This window comes from Leucopleurus acutus, assembly GCF_964270905.1.
Source record: "Leucopleurus acutus genome assembly, chromosome: 11".
In the NCBI taxonomy this organism is placed as follows: Eukaryota; Metazoa; Chordata; class Mammalia; order Artiodactyla; family Delphinidae; genus Leucopleurus; species Leucopleurus acutus.
In genome coordinates, this window is record NC_139152.1 from 14,978,373 (window position 1) to 15,002,104 (window position 23,732).

The following is a 23,732-nucleotide window of genomic DNA, read 5'->3' on the forward strand; positions in this document are numbered from 1 at the left end:
GAGGCTTTGTTCAAGGTGACACAACTAGGAAGCTGGTAGGGTCAAGCCTGAACTCAAACCCAGGTTTGGCTGCCTGCATAACCTTGGCTCTTAACTATAAAACAATACTAAAAATCCCGTGAGCAGGATTCAGAAAATAGCAAATGGTTCTTCATGCTGGAGCATGGGGTGGAAATTACACACAGTTGTGCAGGGATTATAACAGTCCAATTCAACACCTACTAAGCACACACGTGTGCAAGGGATTTGGTTTATCACTGAGAATACAAAGACGATTTAGATATAATCCTTGCCTTTTTCCTTGGCTAAGGAATTCATAAAGCCATGTCATCAGTTATTACAATGCCCTATTGTGAGTGCAGTATTAGTTTTATTATACACCAACTACCTGTAGATCAAAGAGAGATGGATTAACAGCAAGAATAAGGAAATGGTGCAAAGGAAAGTCAATGACCAATATGTATTTAAACTGTAAATACTGAGGAAAGAAATAAGTACTTAATAGCTTAAATGTTAATAGCTTTAGAACATATAAAATGTGCATAAATTAAAAAATAATAATTATCAAGATAAAAAAACAGGCTAAGAACGTGAATAGCAATTCAGTGGACAAGAAATTACTTAAAGAGTTTAGCGACAAACATGCAGTTAAAACAATGAGATGCCATCTTTGCCTATCAAATTGTTAAAATATTTATTATGATGAAATTCAGTGGGAAAATGGACAAAATCCAAACAGCTGCTAGGAATTTAAACTGATATAGCATTCTCTAAAGGGAATTTTGTCAAAAATGTGTCAGAAGTCTATAGAAATGTGTCGAAAACATATATGTGTTTCAGCAATTCTGCTTCTACAAATATTTCTAAGCAACAATCATAATTATACAAAAAGACTTAAATACAAAATTCTACATTCACCATTCTAATACTAAGAAAAAAACTAACTCTCCAATAGTACTCAAAAATAGTGGTAAAACTGTGAACATAATTCATTATAATATGCCATGGAATTTATAAATTAATAAAAATACAATATCATATATCTTGATATGAAAGCATGTATCATTGTTTTTAAGGGTGACAAGATATATTTTCAAACCACATTTTAATATATTAATATTTGTTAAAATAAGTATATTACTATTTGGAAAAGAAATAGAAATCTTATACATGAAAATGTAATCCTATACACTAAATGAAATCCTATACACTAAAATGTTCGAGTAGCCACTCCTTGAAAAAGAACTACAATACAGATAATATTCATTCATTTCTTTTTTTACTTACAAAATGTCTACAATAAACATGTCTTTTTTTGCTATCAAGAGATTAAGGAAATAAATTATTTTGGAGGATGGGAGAAGCATTTAAGTGATCATATGAACAGTAATGTATGCTTAAAAAGAGTTAAAAACTCGAGTTAGGAGAACATAACTGAACATATGAAAGGTGACAGAGCTTGAGCTAAAGTAGCAGCAGTGGGGCTAAACAGGAACTATTAAATCCCTGGAGTATTATTAAAACAGTGGAATTAATGGAACTTGGCAACTAAATATGTGATGTCAACGGAAATAAAAAAGTGCAACGTGAAAGCTGTGCGTTACAATGTTTACGGGGGACTTGGTGAGGACTATAGCCTCTCAGCTATCTCTGAGAAACTGCTCTGAAGAGTTACGGTGGAGACATCAGCTTACATGTGATTTTGGAGAAGGGGTACATGCAATCAAACACATCTCAGTAGAAGGTTACTGCTAGTCAGGAGGCACAGATATCCTAGTTAATGATTTTCGTGCATTCCTAAGTATGGAAAGATGCAAGAAACTGGAATCATAAACTTTTCTCCTGAAAATATCTAACTATCTGAAAGCAAGCTCTGCCAGTTTTTCCAGAGCACAGAATGCCTCATTTCTGATCTCTGCCCTGAACTCTTAGCACGGTGTGGAGGTCAGCAACTGCAGTGGCTAATGATTCAATCCTTGTAGAGCCATATGGTGAGCAACATTCTTTAGTTGACAGTGGGATTGCCTGGAGGGAGTAGAAGATGATGACTAGTTTTGCTGTCAGTTCAGTAATGATGATAGTTATCAGAGAAATGGAAGTTTGAGGTTATAAAATAATTAATCAAGTCTGAAACACATTGAGTATGTGAGTGCCAAGGGTCATCTGTTATTGAGAAAATAGCCCAGATTTTAGGAAATCTGGTGTGGGTTAAGGAACTGTTAGCTCTAAGAAGGAATGGAAGTCTTAGAGACAGATGCAGTCTCGTAGGGAAAATGACAAAAGAAAGGATCCTGAGAACATTAACATATAAAAGATGGAAGGAGGAGGAGGAGCAGAAAAAGGAAATTGGAAAAAAGCAATTTAAGTTGCAGGACACCTTGGAAAACGTGCCTTTCACAAGAAGGGAAAAGAAAGTTTCAAGTACTAAGTAAATAGTATCAAATACTGAAAATAAATCAAATGAGGATTGAAAAATCATCATTAAATATGGCAATTACAAAATGAGTTGGTGATTCAAATAAGAACAAGTTTACTAAAACGGAGGAGAAAACAGCAAGATTGCAATGAGCTAAGGAGAATGGAAGGTGCTAAACAGAAACACATAAGCAGACTACTCTCTCAGAAGTAATGTGTGGTGATAAAAGCCTGGAGAAAAATGGGGCTTTAGATGCTGAGGAGAATCAGTCTGGAGATTTGGGGAATGTGGATAAGAGAGATTTGAAAATATTCATAAGCTGAAGGGAAAGAACCAATGGAGAGGGAAGTATTGAAGGCAGAGAATATATCAATGGTGAGGAGTTGAGAGAAGATGGGATCAAAAAGACAGATGAAGAGGTTAGCAGTGCCCTGAAGGAGGCACTTTCCTTCCCTGAAAGATCAGCAGGAGTTCAAACAAATATAATTTTTTTTTAATCTTAACAACCAGAAAGATAACGAGGCATTTGGAAAACTGGATCTCTGATAAAAGCAGGAATGCTTAAGCAAGTTGCATAGAAATGAAAATAATATTATAACAATAAAAACAATAAGAAAATTGATTTTACTTATTAAAAGCCTCGTATGGGCTAGAATTTTCTTTTTTCTTCTTTTTTTTTTTTTTTTTTTTTTTGCGGTCCGCAGGCCTCTCACTGTTGCGGCCTCTCCCGTTGCGGAGCATAGGCTCCGGACGCGCAGGCTCAGCGGCCATGGCTCACGGGCCCAGCCGCTCCGCGGCATGTGGGATCTTCCCGGACCGGGGCACGAACCCGCGTCCCCTGCATCGGCAGGCCAACTCTCAACCACTGCGCCACCAGGGAAGCCCTGGGCTAGAATTTTCACATGTAATACCACCCATTCTCATAAAAGAAAGGCATAATTATTCCCATTTTGCATATGGGAAAACTGAGGCTAAAAAGAAATTAAATGACTTGCTAAAGGTCATAAAATCGGAAGCAGCAAAGTCAGGATGGCACAGGTTTATCTGACTTTCCACTCTATTACAAAGCCTCCTTTCATGATAAAGGGCCACTTGAAAACAAAAATTACAGGATAACACTTCATTAAGAATAATGACCATATATTGTGCAATAAACACAACATATATTGAGCTTATAATTCAACATACAGTGTTTAGGTCAAACTCAAGGAAAAGATACATAACTTACAGAACACTCATTTTCTGACGTGTATAAAATTTTTTAAAACTTTTAATCAGGAAGTGTTTAGAAATGCTTTGACTAAAATAATGTTAAATCATAATCACAGAAGATGGACTTTCTGTCATTTCCAAATTTCTGATTAGGTAAAAATTGATTTTCTTTTTGGTATCTTGAGACTGTTTAAGCAAATGAAGAATATGAAAACAAATCCTTCCCACTATTTGTAACACTACTCTCTAACACCGTTGATTTGGCAAAATGAGTTAACCTCCTTTAACTTCAAATTCTTTTCCTCTTAAAAACTGCATTTTTAATATATTTTTCTACTGTAAAAATAAGCTGTAGGATTATATTTTAGTAATCTTTAATTACAAGTGTAAAATTTTATTAAGCCTCTACTAGTCCTTTCATTATATATGGATTGCTATGAGCTCCTGTGAATCATAGTTCTAAATCAATTAAAAATATCATATGGTTGTTAAAATATAATAAACTAAAAAATGGATAAGTATTCCCCCTCCAAATAAAAAACCCCACTATTACTGTTGTAGAATGATGTAGAAAGATTTTTCATTTTAAACTCCCCTCATGTTATCAGAACTATGTTCCTTAACCTGTTTTATGAAGATAGTGATAAGTTATATTTAGTTTCTACTTTTGCAGTTTCTCAACTACTTTGGATTAGATAAGGGCAAATCCTTAAAATTTAAACTCCTTGGTTTCTTCCAGAAGGTGTATCAGTCTGTTAAAATAGTCACAAAAAAAGTAACTACTTGCACTAACCAAGTTTTGAGGAAGTAGCTAAAACCTTTCATCATCAAAATTAAATGTCAATGGTCAGGATACTTTTTCACTACTTTGCTAGCAGTAGTTTTGTGATTCTCTATTTTTTAATTTCCTCCTTAAGTCATATTTTGCTATTTTATTGAATTCATCTGTCTTAACCAGGGTTAGTCAAGTAGTTAATAAAATCCTGGAAAGGGGGGGAATGTAAATAAACAGGAGGATAGACAGACACAAATTACACATAAATCTATATTTATATTGATATGTTAAAACTGTTCTCAAACTTTAATTTGTATATGAATCACCTGAGGATCTTGTTAAAAAACAGATTCTGACTCAGTTGGTCTGGGATAGGGAGGAGACTGCATTTCTAACAGACTTCTGGGTGATGCTCATGCTCATGGTCCATGGTTCACATTTCAAGTAGCAAGATATTAGAGACCAGGGATATTAGTGACCTAAGAATTTTGACTCAATGAAAAAAAAATTTACACATTTTTTTAAAACCAGTACCTTGCACAAATATTGAATTTAATCAACGAAATAAGATGTTATACTTCGTAGCATATTTAAATATTAAGAAAGATAACTTTCCTAGCAAGCCAAAATTCCTTTTTAAAGGTCAACTGTATTATTTTTACAGCTCATTAAATACTCATTTTAATCTAGTATGACAAACTCTTTCTGTCAATTAAAATATTCCATTCTCACTCTGCCTCTTGCTCTGGCACTCCCTCTCCTGGTTAAACGCTTTTATAAATCTAGTAACTCACTCTAATAACACATCTCCATAACTCTTCTCTAAATGAGAAAGTTCCTGACCTCTTCTTATACCTGGATATCATGCTAGTCTTATTAGGTACTTCAATTACCATAAAAAAGAGTTTCATTAAGTATCAGTCTTCTCCTCAAAAACTGCTTTACAAACAGGGTTTTTAAATTATAAGCAAAGAGTAAATGAAAGCATTAGAACTTTATCAGTTTCATCACTGGCTGTTGGCAGCTTAAAACAAAGTTGTGAGCAATATGAAGCACGGATACCGAATCAGCAAATCAGAATAAATTAAACTGAGAAATAATAAAAAATATTAGCATCTTCCATTACATTCCTGGTTTTAGACCCCAAGTTAACTACCATGGTCGTAGTGTCCTTGGTAATCCCATTTCCCCAGTTCTCATGACCTTATTGAGTAGACAGACCTCCTCAGGCTTATGCAGTGGCAGACCTGAGGATAGAGACTATAACTTCCTGTCTTTTCCATGAGATGCAGCACAGATATAAAGACCTAGGGACAGAAAGACTGTTTCCTAGAGTGTCCCTGTGTCTGCTTTCTTTCCAGAGAGTAAGAGTAGTTGTACCTTCTCCTAGACTCATATATTTATAATATATGAAGTATAATGCTACTTCATAATTTTATCCTTTATTATCTAAGAGCCTGATATTTTCTAGGAGTGCAGGTTTTTCTGTTTCTTACTCCTAATCTATGTGATTTGAGTAATTTCTTTTCTCAAAAATCTTGCTGTAAGTCTTACTTTCTAATTCAACTTAAAAACAATTTTCCTTACCAGCTTCTGTACTGCAGAATAAATAAAATGTACTGTACCTAAAAGCTATAGTTGAATAAATCATGACTGCATTGTCAATAGTAAGCCACATAAGGAGAAAGTAAATAATCCTTCTTGAAAATTCTGCTTGGGCCTATTGCTTACAGTTATGGCCACGTTTTACATCCTTGACTTAAACAAGACAAAAGAAAACTTTTATTATTTAATTGACTCTTGTCAAGTACTAAAAAAATGTAAAAGAAAAGAAAAAGAAAACCTATGGTAATTAAAAATCTTACTTTGAAACTGTCATATATATTCTTAAATCTAAATTAAGAAACAGTATCTACCTCTTGATTCACCACCAGCATTGATTAGTCTGATCTGGTTTTCTACTCTGGAGTCCCTTTTCTCTTTCCTGACCTCTCCTAGGAGAGAAAATGTTGAATTTCTTTGACTAGAGTAAGAAAATCCTCTTCAAAAATTAAATCTAATCAGAATTTTTTAATAATCTTAAGAAAACTTCTAGGTTAAAAAATGTTTTAGCTAATCTCATTCCAATTAGTATTAATTTATTCTTTAAACACTAGATTATAAATTGGAATTGTCTTTTATTCAAAGTAAAAGTCAGACTATTAAGTACCAGTGAGGAAAAGGCTAGGTAATATTTTATAAAGTTTAAGGTAATAGATTATACTCATTAGCAGTAAAAACTCAGTTACAGGGCTTCCCTGGTGGCGCAGTGGTTGAGAGTCCGCCTGCCGATGAAGGGGACACTGGTTCGTGCCCCGGTCCGGGAGGATCCCACATGCCACGGAGCAGCTGGGAACTGTGAGCCATGGCCACTGAGCCTGAGTGTCCGGAGCCTGTGCTCCGCAATGGGAGAGGCCACAACAGTGAGAGGCCCGCTTACCGAAAAAAAAAAAAAAAAAAAAAACTCAGTTACATATATTCCTGGGGTGGTGTGGAATGAGTCTTTTTATTCTCAATGAAATTAAGGATTTCATTTAGCAAACTGGAACAAATTGATTAGTTTCAGCACATTCAGAACAGCTAAGAATTACAATATTATAATCTAATCTGTTATAACTTTTTAGATTTACTTTGAGAAAATAAATAGATTAAGGTGTGTTTCTCTTTTACATAACTTTGCTTTCTTCTTATAAAAATCACAGAACCATGTCAGAGTATAGGAAGGAATATCATCACTTTGAGAGCTCTCACATACAATAATGAAAACATGTTCTGTTAATAAATCATTCATTAAGAGTATCTTGAGTTACTTCAGTTTAGTTTTGGATCTCCTTCAAAGTACTCTTCCTAACACTTTAAAATTAACTTTGGTTGCTATCTTTAATAAATAGTTAACTAAAAATTAATAATAGTAATATATACAAACTTGCATTTGGTTCTAGCCAGTAACTGTACTAGAACAAATGTCCTAGTATGTGAATACTCTATACATATCTTCATTTGAAAGCAATTCCCCAAAGAGCTTACACTAAATAAAGATGTTTATTATTGAAAGAAACATGTAAAAATTATAGCATATTTCAGCTCCATGCTTTTTTTAAAGCTTTGTGATTGTGCAAGCATCATTAACCAACAGACTTGATGAAAAGAGTCACAAAGCTATTGCATGATTTTTTCATGAAGACAAGGCAAATCAGAACAAAATGCAGGTATATAATTTAATTTTATTATACCTAAAACTGTAATAGCCAACATGCATCTATCAAGTTATTTTTGCTTACTCAAGTCTTGTTTATTTCTAAAAGCTAAGAATTATTAATCCCCCTAATTTTGAATTAATTGAGGTTTAAATAGCCTAGTGCTCTATTTATCTTAAACAAGGTAAAGAAATTATTAGCTAAGAATATCTGAATTACATAATATTTCAAATTAGCCAATATCACTTTAATAAGGCTTACATATGCTATTTTAATCTTAGTTCTTGAATGTTTTGTATTAGGAAAATCCACAGAATGTTTCTTCTCTGGACATTTGTGTGAAAAATAATGAAACTTGAAATGGAATAAAATCCATATTTTCGATCTCCCAAGTTGGTGACTATATTACAAATTTTACATAAAATAACTCAAAAAAAATCTCCCTGGAGCTCAGTATATATTTTTGCAAAAGATACAAAGTTCCAGTTTCACTGCTGTGTTTCTTTCTTATTGACCCTCTTTTTTTTTTTTTTTTTGCGCCTGTGTTGGGTCTTCATTGCTGCGTGTGGTCTTTCTCTAGTTGCAGCGAGCAGGGGCTACTCTTCATTGCGGTCAATGGGCTGCTCATTGTGGTGGCTTCTCTTGTTTTGGAGCACAGGCTCTAGGCACACAGGCTTCAGTAGTTGTAGCACACGGGCTCAGTAGTTGTGGCTCATGGTCTTAGTTGCTCCGTGGCATGTGGGATCTTCCCGGACCAGGAATCAAACCATTGTCCCCATTAAGCAAGTGGATTCTTAAACACTGCGCCACCGGGGAAGTCCTGACCCTCTGTCTTAATTAACTTCATTTATATAGACTGTTATATTAACTTCATTTATATAGACTTCATTTATATAGACTTTTTTGGCTGCGTTGGGTCTTTGACGCTGCACACGGGCTTTCTCTAGTTGTGGCGAGTGGGGGCTACTCTTTGTTGCGGTGCGTGGCTTCTCATTGCAGTGGCTTCTCTTGTTGCAGAGCTTGGGCTCTAGGTGCCGGGCTTCAGTAGTTGTAGCTCACGGGCTCTAAAGCACAGGCTCAGTAGTTGTGGCGCATGGGCTTAGCTGCTCCGCAGCATGTGAGATCTTCCTGGACCAGGGCTCAAATCCGTGTTCCCTGCACTGGCAGGCGGATTCTTAACCACTGCGCCACCAGGGAAGCCCTACTTTTCTTTTATGCATACATAGCTTAATAGAGGAGGCACTGTAAAATTGGAAGTTGTTATAAAAATTTTCCTCTAGATTAAAAAAAAATCCCTTGAAATATGTTCAATTTCATTTTATTTTTGAATTTAAAAAAGTATGTATACTATATATGTAAAGGAATACAGCCATATTCAACTGAAGAAGCACTAGGGATAGTTGCCTTTTTACAGGCTGGAGGGAATTAAAAAAAATGGGGCAAGATCTTTTACGTCCAGTTTTCCCTTGAGTAGTTGCTGTTGGTATCCATTTATGCTCCATCGAAGGCCTCTGTTCAAAACCATGACCCTCCTCAACTAACCACCCCATGGCTGTGAGTTATAGTTTTAGAATTTCCCCTATGCTTGTCTCTCCAAGTCATGAAGTTTAACTTTCTTACTCAAGGTTCCCCTGAAAGCAAAATAACTATAAATGAGAGGAGCAATGGTTGAGGAAAACAACATATCGCTGATATTTATCTATGCTGAGCCAGCAATAAATACCACTTTAAGCATAAAATCCAGGGCATTTCCACTAGTTACAAAGCTCACTGGAACTAAAGATATGGTAGATATCAATGTAACATCATAGAAATTTTTAAGTGGCAAATACCAAAGGAATGTGTGGGTGTGCATGTGTGTGTTCATGTGTGTGTGCATAAATAAGTACCTGAAAAGTGCTCTGTGGAGTACTATTGTATTATTAATATTTTAATGTCTTGTCGTACTCAGCTTACATTTCTTAGTCAACCAAAGTATTAAAAGTCAGCTTAATTACTGAGTTTTCTTAAAGAAACATTTAATAGCTGTCAGCAATCCTGACTCTCAATATTTGTAAGATAAAATTAAAATACTTTTTTCTACCTATGACTGTAATATTTCACAAAACATCTCTGTGACTACTTCCTATACATCAGAATGGAGAAAATTTAGATCTAGTGATCCTATAAAATAAGAATATGTATTCATCCTGATGAAAGAGTAATGTTGATAAATGTGAGTTTTCAAGGAGTTCTTAGGCTGAATCAGTATTCATAGGTTGGACATTATTTAGGATGTCTTTTTTGCCTGTAGGACAAATTTAAAGTATCTGCACGTGGCTTTTTGGTGTTAATATTATTAATCTCTTAATATATACATATTTCCATGTATAAACTGCTCATGTGATAAATTTTAAAATAATATGAGCTACTTATGAATAGGAAATAGGAGTAATTATGTACAAGGATTCAGCCTTTTGGTGTTCATCTTAAATGACAGTTATATTCAGAAAACAGTTCCTAAGATAGCAACAAGCACATAGCTGGAATCAAATATTTGTTGAGAGAATAAATAAATGGATGTGCCGGGTTTTTATTTACGAGTATATATGAAGAAAAAACTAAACTTTTGATTGTATCATAGAGATTGAGTTCATTTAACAGTTGAAGTTTTTTACATTATTATTAAATAAAACTACTAAGTACCCATATTTGAAATGTTACCAGATTGAGAAAAACACCTGGTTTGTATAATCTGAGATAGAAAATACCAATGTTCACATTATAAGCATAGTAATACCTACTGCGGCCAGTTCTCTTAGAGCTCGAACTCCGCTCTCCACATTACCCACCTTAGCAGCAATATTTTTAATATTTTTCATTTCTCATTCTCTTGATGTGGTAGTCTTTCTTCCCATATTTTTCCAATACCTAGAGTCCTCAAACAGAAATTTAATTTTCCTTATCCCATTTACTAACTAAATTCTACCTACCACCTTTCTTTCTATTCTTTAATGCTTTATTTTCTTTTTCTCTCTTCTCTTTCATTTTCTGTAGATCAACATTGTCTAATAGAAATACAATGTGGGCCACATAACTGAGGTTTCTACTAGCCACATTAAAAAAATAAATAAAAAGAAACAGGTGGAAATAAATTTCAATGTAATTTTTCTGTTTCTTTTGGCCATGCCACCTGGCCTGTGGGATCTTAGTTCCCAGACCAGGGATTGAACCTGCACCCTTGCCAGTGAAAGCACTGAGTCCTAACCACTGGACCGACAGGGAATTCCCTAATGTAATATTTTATTTAGCTCAATATACCAAACACATTATCATTTAACCATGTAATCAGAAGTAAAAACATATTGAGATGTTTTCTATTCCTTTTTTATGCTAAGTCTTCAAAATTTAGTGTGTATTTTACACTTACAGCACATCTTAATTCAGATAGCCACATTGCAAGTGCTCAGTAGCCAAAAGTGTCTAAGAGTTACAATATTGAATAGTGTAGCCCTTGATCATCAAAGACAAATTAATCAAAATGGTGGTCTTGCCAAACAGAGTTATGGTAAAGTGGTGAACAGTAGTTTCCAGCTCTTAGAAAGTGTGAGGGTTATTGGAGGATCTGTAGTCCTTTCAATAACATCAGAGACTTAATCTTAAGGGACATAGCACAGTAATAGTTTTTGTTATTGCTAACACACACAAAAAGGACTGTTTAGTATTTTAAACATGATATCCCAAAAAAAGATGTACCAAGTACAAATTCTTCTGCAATATGACATAATTCTGTAACATGAATTAGTTTATTCAGAGTAGTCACCTTCATACTGGTAAACTTTTCTGGCATATGAATGTTTTGCTCCACTAAGTAACAGTGGCTGAATGCAAAGTACACATGAAGCTGCTGAGGGCGACAGTAGTATACCAGTGACCAGTTACCATTCACCCAACATGCATTTTTTTTCTCAACTTGGTCTCAGGCTCTGTCTTGAAAATGTTTACTGAAGAATTCTCCACAATTTTTGTACATTTTGCCCTCATCTCCATATTCAGCAGCATCAAAAACCTTTCTTATATCCTCTTCCACCAAGCTAAAGACATTTTTAAAAGCCAGGTCTGTTATTTACTATAGTATGTCTTTAAATTTTTGAAATTAGATGTGTCTTTTTGTACTAAGGGGTGTGTGTGTGTGTGTGTGTGCGCGCGCGCGCGCACACACTCTGCTTAGAGACCTGTATTGATTTGAGTGGTCTCTTCCAGCCCTATTTTCCCATGAGATCTTTTATTTTTAGTCCACAATTTGCAGAACACCTCAATCCCCCCTTTTACAAGAAGAAACACGTGCATCACATTATAACAGGAATGCTTGAATCTATAAGTAAACTTCAAGTACGCTATATTTACTCCAAATATTTACGTTCTAATCTCTGGTCTTATTTGGTTGAACCCAGTGTCCTTACTTGAAAAATGAGAGAGTTAGACCAGACAAGTCCTTCCTTTCCAGTTTTTGAGCTCTCTCGTCATGCAAAATTATTCCCATAATTAAAACGATAATTATATATCTTCAGAACTGGATTAATACATTAGACTGAAAATGCAAATACACCCACCAGCCCACCAAAATTCTCATGAAATGACAGGAAAAAATATTAATAAAAAACCTTCTGGTAAAACAAGAAAGAGTGATAGCACACAAAGGAAAAAACGACTGCAAATGGATTGTAGAGATCCCAGGTAAATGTCAAAAGATATTTAAAATAGAAGGGACTGGGGACATCTGTTTGACAGCTTTGTAAAAAAATAGACAATTTCCTAAGGAATCATGAATTTCAAAATTAGCTCAAGAAGTATAAATATGAAATACAACAAAGAGCAGTGGGGAGCAGAAAATGAAGTTTTAGGCAAATTGCACCAAACTTTGAGGGAATGGATAATTCTCAATTATATGAACTGTTCCAGGACTGAGAAAAAGGTGTATGCAGTTTACAAGGCTAGTTTAATTGTAATGCCTAAAACAAAGATTAAGCACAAAACATTAAGATTATAGGCCAATCTAAATTTTTCTATGTAGAAAAAAGAAACTTTAAAAATTGCAAATTAAATCTACCAGTGGATGCATCTACCCAAGAATGTAAAGATAATTATACTTATACATTGGAAAAATCTACTGATACAACTAATATATTAACATATTCAAGGAAAAAAATGATCTTCTCAATATGATGTATCCAGTAGATGCAGAAAACTCATTAAATAAAATCTGAAGCTTATTCATAATTTTAAAAAATCATTAACAAAACAGACAATAAAAGTATGTACCAGGGACACAGTAAATATCGTATTTGTTCATCATTCTATGCATTCTCTATAAAGCCAAGAAAAAGAGAAGGATGTCTATTTTCATTACTACTATTCAACACTGTGCCAAGCATCCTAGACATCACATTAGGATAAGAAAGTTAAAGGAAGCAAAAATATTGGAAAGAAACAGATAAAGTTGTCCAGAAACAGATATTTATGAAAATTGTTCATTTGATAAATATAGTAAGTCAGAGATGAAAAGATGTCCTCATTAATTAGGGATGTTCGGGCAAATTGTTATTATGTTGAAAAAATGTCTAAAATTGGAGCTGTATATCCCTCTTTACTCAACAAATGCATTCCAGATAGATCATTAAAAACTACTACTGCTGAATTAAGTGTGGAAGAAACAACTTCAAGAGATTAGAATAATCATAGGAATCTAAACCAATTCTCCATTCAGGTTGTTCCTCAACTTCAAGTATATGTTCCTCATTAAAGAAGCTGGAGCTGGAAATTAAAGATAATTACTTATAGGTTTGGTTTATGACAGAAAGGCACAAAACTGTAATCAACAGACCCTTCATCCTATATCAACAGCTTTCTTTATTCTAGCAACAAAACTTTGCTTATTGACAGGCTATTTAACTATTTTTAGTTTAAAAGTAAAGTATATTAAGATATGTCTTTTTTATAATTCTCATATCTAATAACTTTTTGGATCAACTGATCTACTACTTTTCTCGATTTCATCAGGTAAATTATAAAAGAATCTGGAAAAAATTTGAAATGATTTCTACTTGGGCAATTGTAGCATAATGAAAGAGAACCGAATTAAAGTCATATTAAGCTCTAAGATTTATTTGAGAGTGTGATATAAATAATGATTGAGGTTGCAACGGAAAAGATTTAAGATATGTTTTACTAGAAAAAAATTAGGTAACCAGTAGAAGATTAAAATTAATTATGTCTCCTAAGCCTGTAAAGATAGAGAAAAAAGAGACTCAGGACTCAAATAATACCAAAAAATGAAGGAAAAAAATTTAAAAACAAATATGGTTAATACAAACCTATAATAACATAGCAGATGGTATTGCTATGAATGGAGTACTTTAAATTTTCTGATTAGGAAGCAAAGTCTCAGAAAATAAGTTAAAAGAAGTTTATCTAAGGTTAGAGACACAGCTAAAATAAAATTGATCTCATTTTTAACATAAATGTATGTGGTTGGCCATTTATGTCAGCCTATAAAAAAAAGTGCAATAAACTCTTGGTAACTTATTTTGGAAAAAGGGAAATAATTTTTAAACCTTTTTGTTTTGCACAATTTAGTACAATTCAAATGTTTTCTCTTAGACTATATTCCTATAATGTAACTTAAAACAAAAAAAGAAAATTTATAGAGGAAATATTCCTTCCAAAGTCTGTTAATTACCCAAAATCTGATAATTACCCAGACCCTACCCCTGCCACACACCCACAAATACAGAGTGAGGCAAAGATAAGGGAAGAACTAGGACCTACTTTTAGAAGGGAGTTGAATTGACAGATTTAGCAAATAAAAATATAGAATGTTCAGTTAAATTTGAATTTCAAAAATTCCAATTTTTCTTAGTATAAGTATGGATCGAATATTATACAAAATGTATTTATACTAAAAATTTTTATTCATTGTTATCTGAAATTCATATCTATTGGACATCTATTTTATCTGGTAAGCCTACTAAGGGACATACATACAGGTGGGTAAAATAAGGTAGTTCAGGAAAGCAGTAGCCATATCTGAGGCTGAATTCACTGTACTGGGGTCCAGAGTCCAGACTTCAACACATTGAAGAAAAGGAAGTTTTGAGAGCAAGGTGGGTCACTGCTCTTCAAGTGGTTCCTAGAATAGGAAGAGGAAAACAGAATTCTAAGTGTGGAAAGAAGAATTAGGGTTGGGGGAAATGAAACGAGAGGAACCTGAGTATACGTGACAGAATATGAGAATGGCCCTTGGAGGACGGCAGGAATCAATGATTCCAGAAACTCAGGGAATACACTGGCCATGTCTTATGTCTGGACTCACAGTAGAAATAACTCAAGGAACAATATAAGAGCCCTATGATAGCAATGGAACAGGAATCTAGTTTAGACTAATGGGAGGAATGGGAATAGAAGGGGGAACACATTCTGTGAACACTAACACTCACCAAAATGGATAGGTGTTGGATTTTCTTAAAAAATAGCAGTTGTCAAAATAACATTTACAGAGAATATAGTAGATATCAACAGAGTAATGCTCTATCTGTCGGACATTGTTAGAAATAGGTGGTCCCAAACATCTAATGGGTTTTCCAGATAAATTAATACATCACCTGAAGGGCCCCAAATTTTTAATGAGTGTTTTTTTTCTCCTGAAATCTTTCATGTATTTAACATAATTCTACATTACGTTATGTGCTAAATTAACATAATTCATCCTTTTTAATGACTCAGTCACTATAAATATCAAAATTTAAATCTATAAAGGAGATCATATAATAAAAGCCTTTCATTTAAAAGAAGTGGAATCAGATTGTATTCCAAACACTGTGGTGAATCAGTAATTCATTCTGCTCATCATTTAATTTGTGATTAGGAAATATTTACAGAGAGAGGAAGGAAGGGAGGGAGGGAGGGAGGGAGAGGGATAATATAATTACACCATTAGAAATTTCTGAAATGTGTAAGGATATTTTTTGTTTAATCTGCTTGTCAAACCTTTGACGTAGACATTAATATCCCAACTCTAAAAAGGAAAATACTGAGTTTCAGACAGTTTAATTGGCCTAAGGTCACAAAGCTAGTAAATCTGTCTCTAAAGCCAATGAGATTTCTACCACACGGCTCTGCTTCCTTGATACAGTGGTCCCCACAAACACTTTGTGACACCACTTAGACCTCCCAGAAGCATGTTGTCCTCAGCTTTGCGATGGCTGGGTGAAAGTAACTTCGAATATGTTAAGTATTCTTTATTATGTCTATTCTAAATATGTCTAGTCATCTTCTAACGTAATGCATTTGAAAATACGTGTAATATCTTGTCATTTAAAACAATATGAGGAAGGATCTCCCTGGTGGTCCAGTGGGTAGGACTCCGAGCTCCCAATGCAGGGGCCCGGGGTTTGATCCCTGGTCGGGAAACTAGATCCTGCATGCATGCCACAACTAAGAGTCCACATGCTGCAACTAAGAAGTCACATGCTGCCACTAAAGATACCGCATGCCACAGTTAAGACCCGGTGCAGCCAAAATACATAAATAATAAATAAATAAATAAAATATTAAAAAAAATATGAGAAGATATATACGTATATATACATATTAGATAGATGATAGATAGATAGGTAGATAGATAGATAGATAGTAGATAGATAGGTAGGTAGATAGATATAAATAAAACTAGGGATAGATATAAAACTTTTAACCAGACTAAGTTTCAAAAATAAAAGCAAATGAAGTCAGGGAGGAGAACATATACTTGGGGAAATTATAGGAGGAAGTAACTGTATTTTTTTTTTCTCTTTCAGTGATCACTATTTGGGAAGCCACAGAATATTTCAGAAAAATAAATCTGTTATTCAACTTAATCTACAGAAAAACAGGGAATCTCCAGGAAAGTTATCTCGAAAGGTAAGACTTTCTTAGCTTTGGTTTCAATTAGCAAATGTATTACTTTAAGGACAATATTCCCATCCTTATGGATTGTTGCCATTTTGTGATTAAAATATGTTTAATGAATACATATTTATTTGTATATTAACTGAAACATAATATTTATCTTTATGTCTGTTAACAATTTGGACTGAAGCAATTACATGAACACACTACTGCAACCTCGGTATGATAAATCTACTAGTCTCTTGAAAAATCATTTATGAGTAACTTATTGTTACCTTATTCATACTATCCATGAATCCACCAGGAAATGAATGGAATAGAAAAAGTAAAGGGGAAATCATGGAAGGAAGAAAAATAACACAACTCTTGTTCTATCTGAAGACTACGGTGGTGTCAACACAGTTTAAATCAGGACAGATTAATATTCATAATATATATAATAAAACTACTTAGAAAGGGATTACTGTGCTTTAATGACAGTTTCATGGTGTTAGATATAAATTTTATTCCCTGTGTGGTGTCTTGAGTTACTTCAAACCCAAATTGCACAGTATGCAGTAAACTTTGATATTTTAGCAGTTTTTATCTGTAGAATCTTCCAATTACCTGCTTTAGGCAAAAATCCCATCACCCTGTCATTTACATCAGATAACAGACTTCCAGTGCATTACTTTTTTTTTCTAGTCTGAGGTGCTTCATCATAAAAAGTGTCAGGTGGTGCATTAGGTTGCAATATATCTATGTGGAACATAACATAATGAGGCCAAAAGAGAGTTGTTTAGAAATGTCTTTTGGAACTGGTACCCAGCTCAGCCAGTGTTGACAGCTCCAGGGCCATGCATCTGAACTCTCCACAAAGAAACATTATAAAGTGCAACTAATACCCTCAGTATTAATAAATCTAAGAGTCTTCAAATTGTCCTCAGTGTTGATGAAAAGGCTGAAATTATCATGTTTCATTTCAATGGGGGGTGGGAGAGAAAATGTATAATTCAAATTTCCACTCGTTTAGAAGTTGTATATTATTAAAGAAAAAAGAAACTATCACATTGGTAGTAATTCACAAATCACACATATTTCAGTTTCATGTAAATTAAGGTTTATTCTGAAATGCATATAACTCCACTACTTTGATGTAATATGTATCCAGCATATATTTTACATCTGAAACTTAAATATTTCTATCATATTTACTCTTTACAACAATTCCACGTGTCAAATATTATTAAAAATAAGGACACTAGGGCTTCCCTGGTGGCGCAGTGGTTGAGAGTCTGCCTGCCGATGCAGGGGATGCGGGTTCGTGCCCCAGTCCGGGAAGATCCCACATGCCACGGAGCGGCTGGGCCCGTGAGCCAAGGCCGCTGAGCCTGCCCGTCCAGAGCCCGTGCTCCGCAATGGGAGAGGCCACAACAGTGAGAGGCCCGCGTACAGCAAAAAAAATAAATAAATAAGGACACTAAATCCCAGCGTGCTCATGACTTTCCTCAGGTCACATTCATGGAGCTGGTAAGTAGAGGACCTTGGATTTGAGCCCAGTCAGTGAGTCTTCACATACCTTATGCTACCAATTTATATTACAAAAACACTTAGAACTTATGGGCTACACTCAAAAGTTTTAGATGTGGTTTCAGAGCAATTAGTCAAAATTCTACCTTTATGTTTTTTTTGGTGTTGTTTTGTTTTCCACAGCTTTATCCACATACCCTAAAGTCTGGGTCATGATAGGTATTCAATGATAATTAACCACATTAAGTATATATTAGGTGCCAGGCACTGTTATTAGGGCTTTACATGTATTAATTCATAACAGCCCTAAAGCAAAAACAATAGGATGTTAGACTATATGATATTTTAGTCTTTTACTATTAAAAACTGTAAAACTTTATTAATGTTAGTTAAGACACTTAAAATTTCAAAAATTTACTCATGATATTGAAAATATTGAGGAGCATAGACATTGGTGTGTTATGTCAAAATGATGTATATGTTGCAATCTGATGCATCACACTTTTTGTTGTAAACTTTTAATACCCATTGAGTAGATTAGATTATAATTTCAATTGAAAACCTTGTATTTGAAGAAAATAAAAAATAATAATAATAATTGCCTTGTTTTATAAAATATTCTTTCAGGAACAGACATAGTATGCTGATTAATTTAATATAACTGAGAAAGTTTATCAATTTGTGACCCTTCTTCATGGTCTGAATTGCTATATTTAAAATAAATGACCAATGATTTTTTTTCTTTTATATATCTATGGTAAGGGAATGGTGAATGGTCTTCTCTCTTATTATTTAAAATAATGTCAAAATTATCTATGATATTCATAATTTCAGCTGTAGCTAAACATTTATGAATAACTAAATTTTCTTTCTAGTAAAACAACATAAAATTGGCTTGATAATATTCTTTTTATATAATATTAGGAATATAATGATAGCTATCATTCTATTAAATTTATTGACACCATCAACTTTCAGTAGATATTTCAGAGTATTCTAATTGTAAAAGGCATTGCAAAGCTCAATTCATCTTAGATGGCTTTTCTATTTTAAACTCACTTTTATTACACTGATATATAGTGATTTAATTCATGTTCCATGAGATTATTCATAAAACACATTGACAGTCTTTAGAAATCATCCTATATTTCAAAATTTTTAAATTCCTGTCTTGATTAGAAGTGATGTGAATGGCTGACACTTTTTAAAAATTTTTTCTTCCTTTCAAGTTTGATCAAAAGTATTGCCAACATTGTAGACATTAATCATAAAATTAAGATTTCTTTCTAGTTCAAGAAAACATTCACAAAACATTTACAGCAATAGATTTCTGTATGAAAAAAAGGAAAAAAATACCTTTATGTTTTTCTTAAGACAAAGGTATGGCCCTCACTTTTGGAGAAAAATAAATTGCACAATATATTCCACGGACAACTGCTCAAACTTTCCTCCAACTCTTTGAGATCCTTTAGATAAAATTTTTTTCTTGTTAAGTCACTGTATGACAATGGACAATTCCCCCTCCCCCAAAAGTATCTCTGGAAGCCAAGTGGTTTTTAAATGAATATGATTATGCTATTCAGAAAGATTCAAATAAGTCATATTATTTATATGCTGCTTTGGTTTTAACTTCTGAAATAAGGCAAATGCCAAATACTACACTTCAAATCTTACTACCTCTATTCTGGCTCTGGTTTTCACTCTCTATTTTCCCTTCCCTTTCACTGTCCTCTCCATGCCTAAAGTTTTGCTTTCTCTACTGCAGAAAAATTTGTCTTAACCACTATGATACTTGCAGATTTCATCAGCCATTGACTCTAGAGGTAAATTCCTACTGAGTAAGCCTCATGTTTTCAAGCTCCTTAGCATTTCTACAAAGCATTCTTTTTTCATAGCATGCACTCAAGGTATTATAACAATAACCTTATTCTTTCCATGTTACTTAGTTTCCTTCTTCTTTCTCACAATACAACCCAATATAAAAATTAATTTACCTTTGACCTTAAGCCATGTAAAGGTTTTCCTTCTGATGTTTTCTGTCAGAAATTCTAATAGGCAGCTTTAAAAATACATTGTGTGTGTACTGACATACAGGATTACATGCACCCCAGGCATGGAGGGACTCATTCAGCTGTCAAACTTAACGTCACTGTGTGGTGAAAAAGTGCAATTATGATGGAGTATATTTGCATTTTCTGCAGACTTGCATAGGGTTTTCATGGATGCCCATTCCAGAAGAGCTAATCAAAGAGTTATGACGTGTGTGTGTGTGTGTGTGTGTATGTGTGTGTGTGTATGTGTGTGTGCATGCATACATGTGGACCAGAGGACTCATATTTTAAGATGAGTAGTTCCTGCTCATCTTGGGAGAAAAATACAGTGCCATCTGATAACTCCTGGAACTTACACCTATCAGTAGTTGTCTTTCATCAGCATAATTGAATGTTCATGAGATGGAAGGTTCTCTTATGCTGACGTTTTGGTGGCAAGGTATGGAAAATCTGAAAAAAGGAGGAGTCCATTCTGTGTCTGCCGGCCAATCTGGCAAGCTGTCAAGTCTTATACTGCCACGGATTTGTGGCCTAAATGTAAAGAAAATGTGCATGTATGTGGGAGAACTGGTGTCTGAAAAACTGCCTTCCTGCTGGGAGAAATTAATGTTTGACCTTGGTGATGGCAGGATGTTTTTCAACTATCCTTGGGGTTTATCCTCAACCAAAGCTCAGCTTTCTGTTTTACTTTTGAAAAGAATGCTTATACAGTTGAGGAGAGTCTTATAAGGTCTTTAAAACAAAGTATTAAAATGATAAATGAGAGTTATCAAAAGAGGTGAATAAAATGACAGCAGGAAGTTATGGACCTATTTTTATCTGGTATTCGTTCCTATTCGCTCTATAAATATTAATATATTCTGCTGTCTACAGCATGAAGATGACCACAGTCAGTTTTATCTGAACCAACTTCTAGAAGTTATGCCTATTTGGAAAGTATCCAGGTAAGACATTTTATTCCTGTTCCAAGACTACTTTCTGGCTGAGTTCTCAAGTGCCAAATCACAATATTTTTCAGTTGATTGTAATAACTGTCCTTTCACTAGTACTGTGGAAGCTATTGTACTTTTAATAGATATCTCCCTTTGGCAAATTCTGTTAATAATTATCTATTCTTCACAGCTATTCAGATACATCTGAAGAGCTGCTAACACCTTCCAGAACAATCTAACATTCATTTAAAAATATCTCTGCTACCAGTTATTACATTTTCAAGGATTTTTTTCCTCATTCATTTTGTAAATTTGATTGTGCATGTGTCACTAAGCTCTTTGTATAACTGAATTCCCATAGTTTGAAAGTCACCATATCCTGCTTTAAATTCCTTTCTGGAACACCCTGAAAATAATTGGTATATTATAAACAGAGGAGTGTGACTTCAAATTGGAAAACTCAAGTGACAGCAAATGAACATATCCTAATTGAGTCTGATATCTCAACATATGCATGTATTATTTGAAAGAACAAACCTATCAGGAAGCTAACCTGGGAGAATATATCAATGCTACAGGCTGCCTTTATCTGGAATTAAAGTTGTTCTGAGTTGAATGAGCAAAAAAGGGAGTGTGGGAGGTATGTCATAAATCTCTAAAGCACAGCCTGATAGAAGAATGGGTTTAAATTGTATTAATAATAGCTATCACTTCCTGGAGTTCTAATACATTTTGTATATATTGTCTCATGTAATTCTCCCCACAACCCCATAACAATACATATTATTTTACTTCAGAATCAAGGAAACTGAAGTTCTGGAAGGGTAAATAACTTGCCTGGGGTCGGCTGCTCAGTTTGTTAGGATTCAAATCAGGGCTGTCTGCAATTTGCAAAGGCTACATTCTTTCATTAAACTATCATATCTTTCCATTTTTTTCCCCTTTTTTGTGTCTTTCTCCCCCCCTCCCCCCCAGTATTTGGCCTCGTACCATAAAATCATAGAATGGGTAAAACTTGAGGACTTTTGATATAATTTAATCCAAATTTTTACTGTATTGCTAATTACATGCATCAGATAGGTCCCCATCAAAATGGCATATAAAACAAAGGCTGTATTCCAAAATAAATTTATAAATCAACAACTACCACCACAACAAATGCAGAGAGAGGCATCAAACCTGACAAATTCTTTAAAAACTGGGGAATCCCTGGGAATCAGAGACCTGTTTTGAACTGTTCTGTGGAGGGTCGTGACTTGTAGGTGGCTGCTACCTAGTGTACAGAGAGACAAAAGGAGGCTGTGAGTCCCATAGGATTTATTCGCTCACTTTTCTTTTTTTACTGTATTTTTTTATTGAAGTATAGTTGACAGACATTTCTTCATTCCTTTTCTTCTTGTTGTTGTTCCTCCAATTGGGTAATTTCAAGAAATCTGTCTTTGAGTTTACTGAGTCTTCTGCTTGGTCTAGTCTATCAAATTCTTCAGCTCAGTCATTGTATTCTTTAGCACAAAGATTTCTGTTTGGTTCTTTCTTATGTTTTCTACCTCTTTGTTTAATTTCTCATTCTGTTCTTGTATTGTTATGCTAAGTGCATTAAATTCTTTTTCTGTGTTCTCTTGTGGTCCTCTGAGCATCTTTAGGACAATCATTTTGAATTGTTTGTCAGACAATTCTTGTATCTCCATTTCTTTGGGGTCAGTTGCTGGAAGTTTACTGTATTCTTTTGGTGGTGTCATATTTCCCTGATTCATTGTGATCTTGTAGCCTTGCAAAGCTGTCTGTATACAGGAAGAAGCAGTCACCTCTTCCAGACTTTATGGGCTGGCTTCAGTACAGAAAGACCTTCACCTACAGGCGAGGGCCAACTGGAACGTGCTGTGACCCTGGGCCTAGTGGTGACGGGCACCAAGTGCAGGGTTGTGAGACAACACCAGGTCGGGGGTGGGGGGTCACGATGTCTCCTCAGCTCAGGTCACTGGGGTCCACAGCATCGACAACCGTGTGGTCCTCGGTAAGCACTGTGGGGGGGATCTGCAGTAGCTGCGAGGGCTGTTGCGATCCTCAGTGGTGCCTCCAGGTCCAGCAGCTAGAGACCAGGGCAGGCAGCAGTTGCTGCTGGAGCTGGTGATGTACATACTCACAGCTCTGGGGGCCAGCTGCAGGCGCCTGTGGAGTGGCAGGGGCTGGCTGCAGACACTCATATAGTTGGGGGGTGGGGGGCAGTGCCAGTCTCAAGGGTTAGGACTAACTGTGGGCGCACTGGCAGCTGCAGGGATCCTGGCTGTTGGAGTGCACTTCTGTGGCTGCAGTCTCTCTCCATGGGCACGTGCATGGCAGTAAAAGCCAGTGACGAGAGTCAGGACAAGGGTGTGCAGGTGCACAGCTTGGGGGCTAGCTGCAGATGAGCCCAGTGGTGCAGACCAGTGACAGGAGAAAGGGCCAAATCTGCCCCAGACACAGCTGTGGGGATCTTGGCTGTCAGTGTGCACTCTCATAGGTGCCAGATCTCACCACAGATGTGCACATGGCAGTGGACGTCAGTGACAGAGGCCAGGCTAGTGGCATGCAGGTGCACAGCTGGAGGGGCTGTTGGAAGGGGTCAGTCATGGGGAATAGACTTGCACCTTGCACTTGAGCAGCCACTGAGGCCTGGGCTAGCTGCAAGTGTGGATC

General features: G+C 35.2%; 1 protein-coding gene across 6 annotated transcripts in view; it reads left to right on the forward strand.

The window, feature by feature from the left end:
- PIK3C2G (phosphatidylinositol-4-phosphate 3-kinase catalytic subunit type 2 gamma) overlaps positions 1 to 23,732 on the forward strand; it is a 364,032-nt gene that overhangs the window by 62,721 nt on the left and 277,579 nt on the right. For all 6 annotated transcript variants that reach the window (XM_082849612.1, XM_082849613.1, XM_082849617.1 and 3 more), the window contains 2 exons: positions 16,474 to 16,576; positions 20,998 to 21,068. In XM_082849612.1, coding sequence (XP_082705738.1) covers positions 16,474 to 16,576; positions 20,998 to 21,068 — 174 coding nt within the window. The remainder of the gene's footprint in view (positions 1 to 16,473; positions 16,577 to 20,997; positions 21,069 to 23,732) is intronic.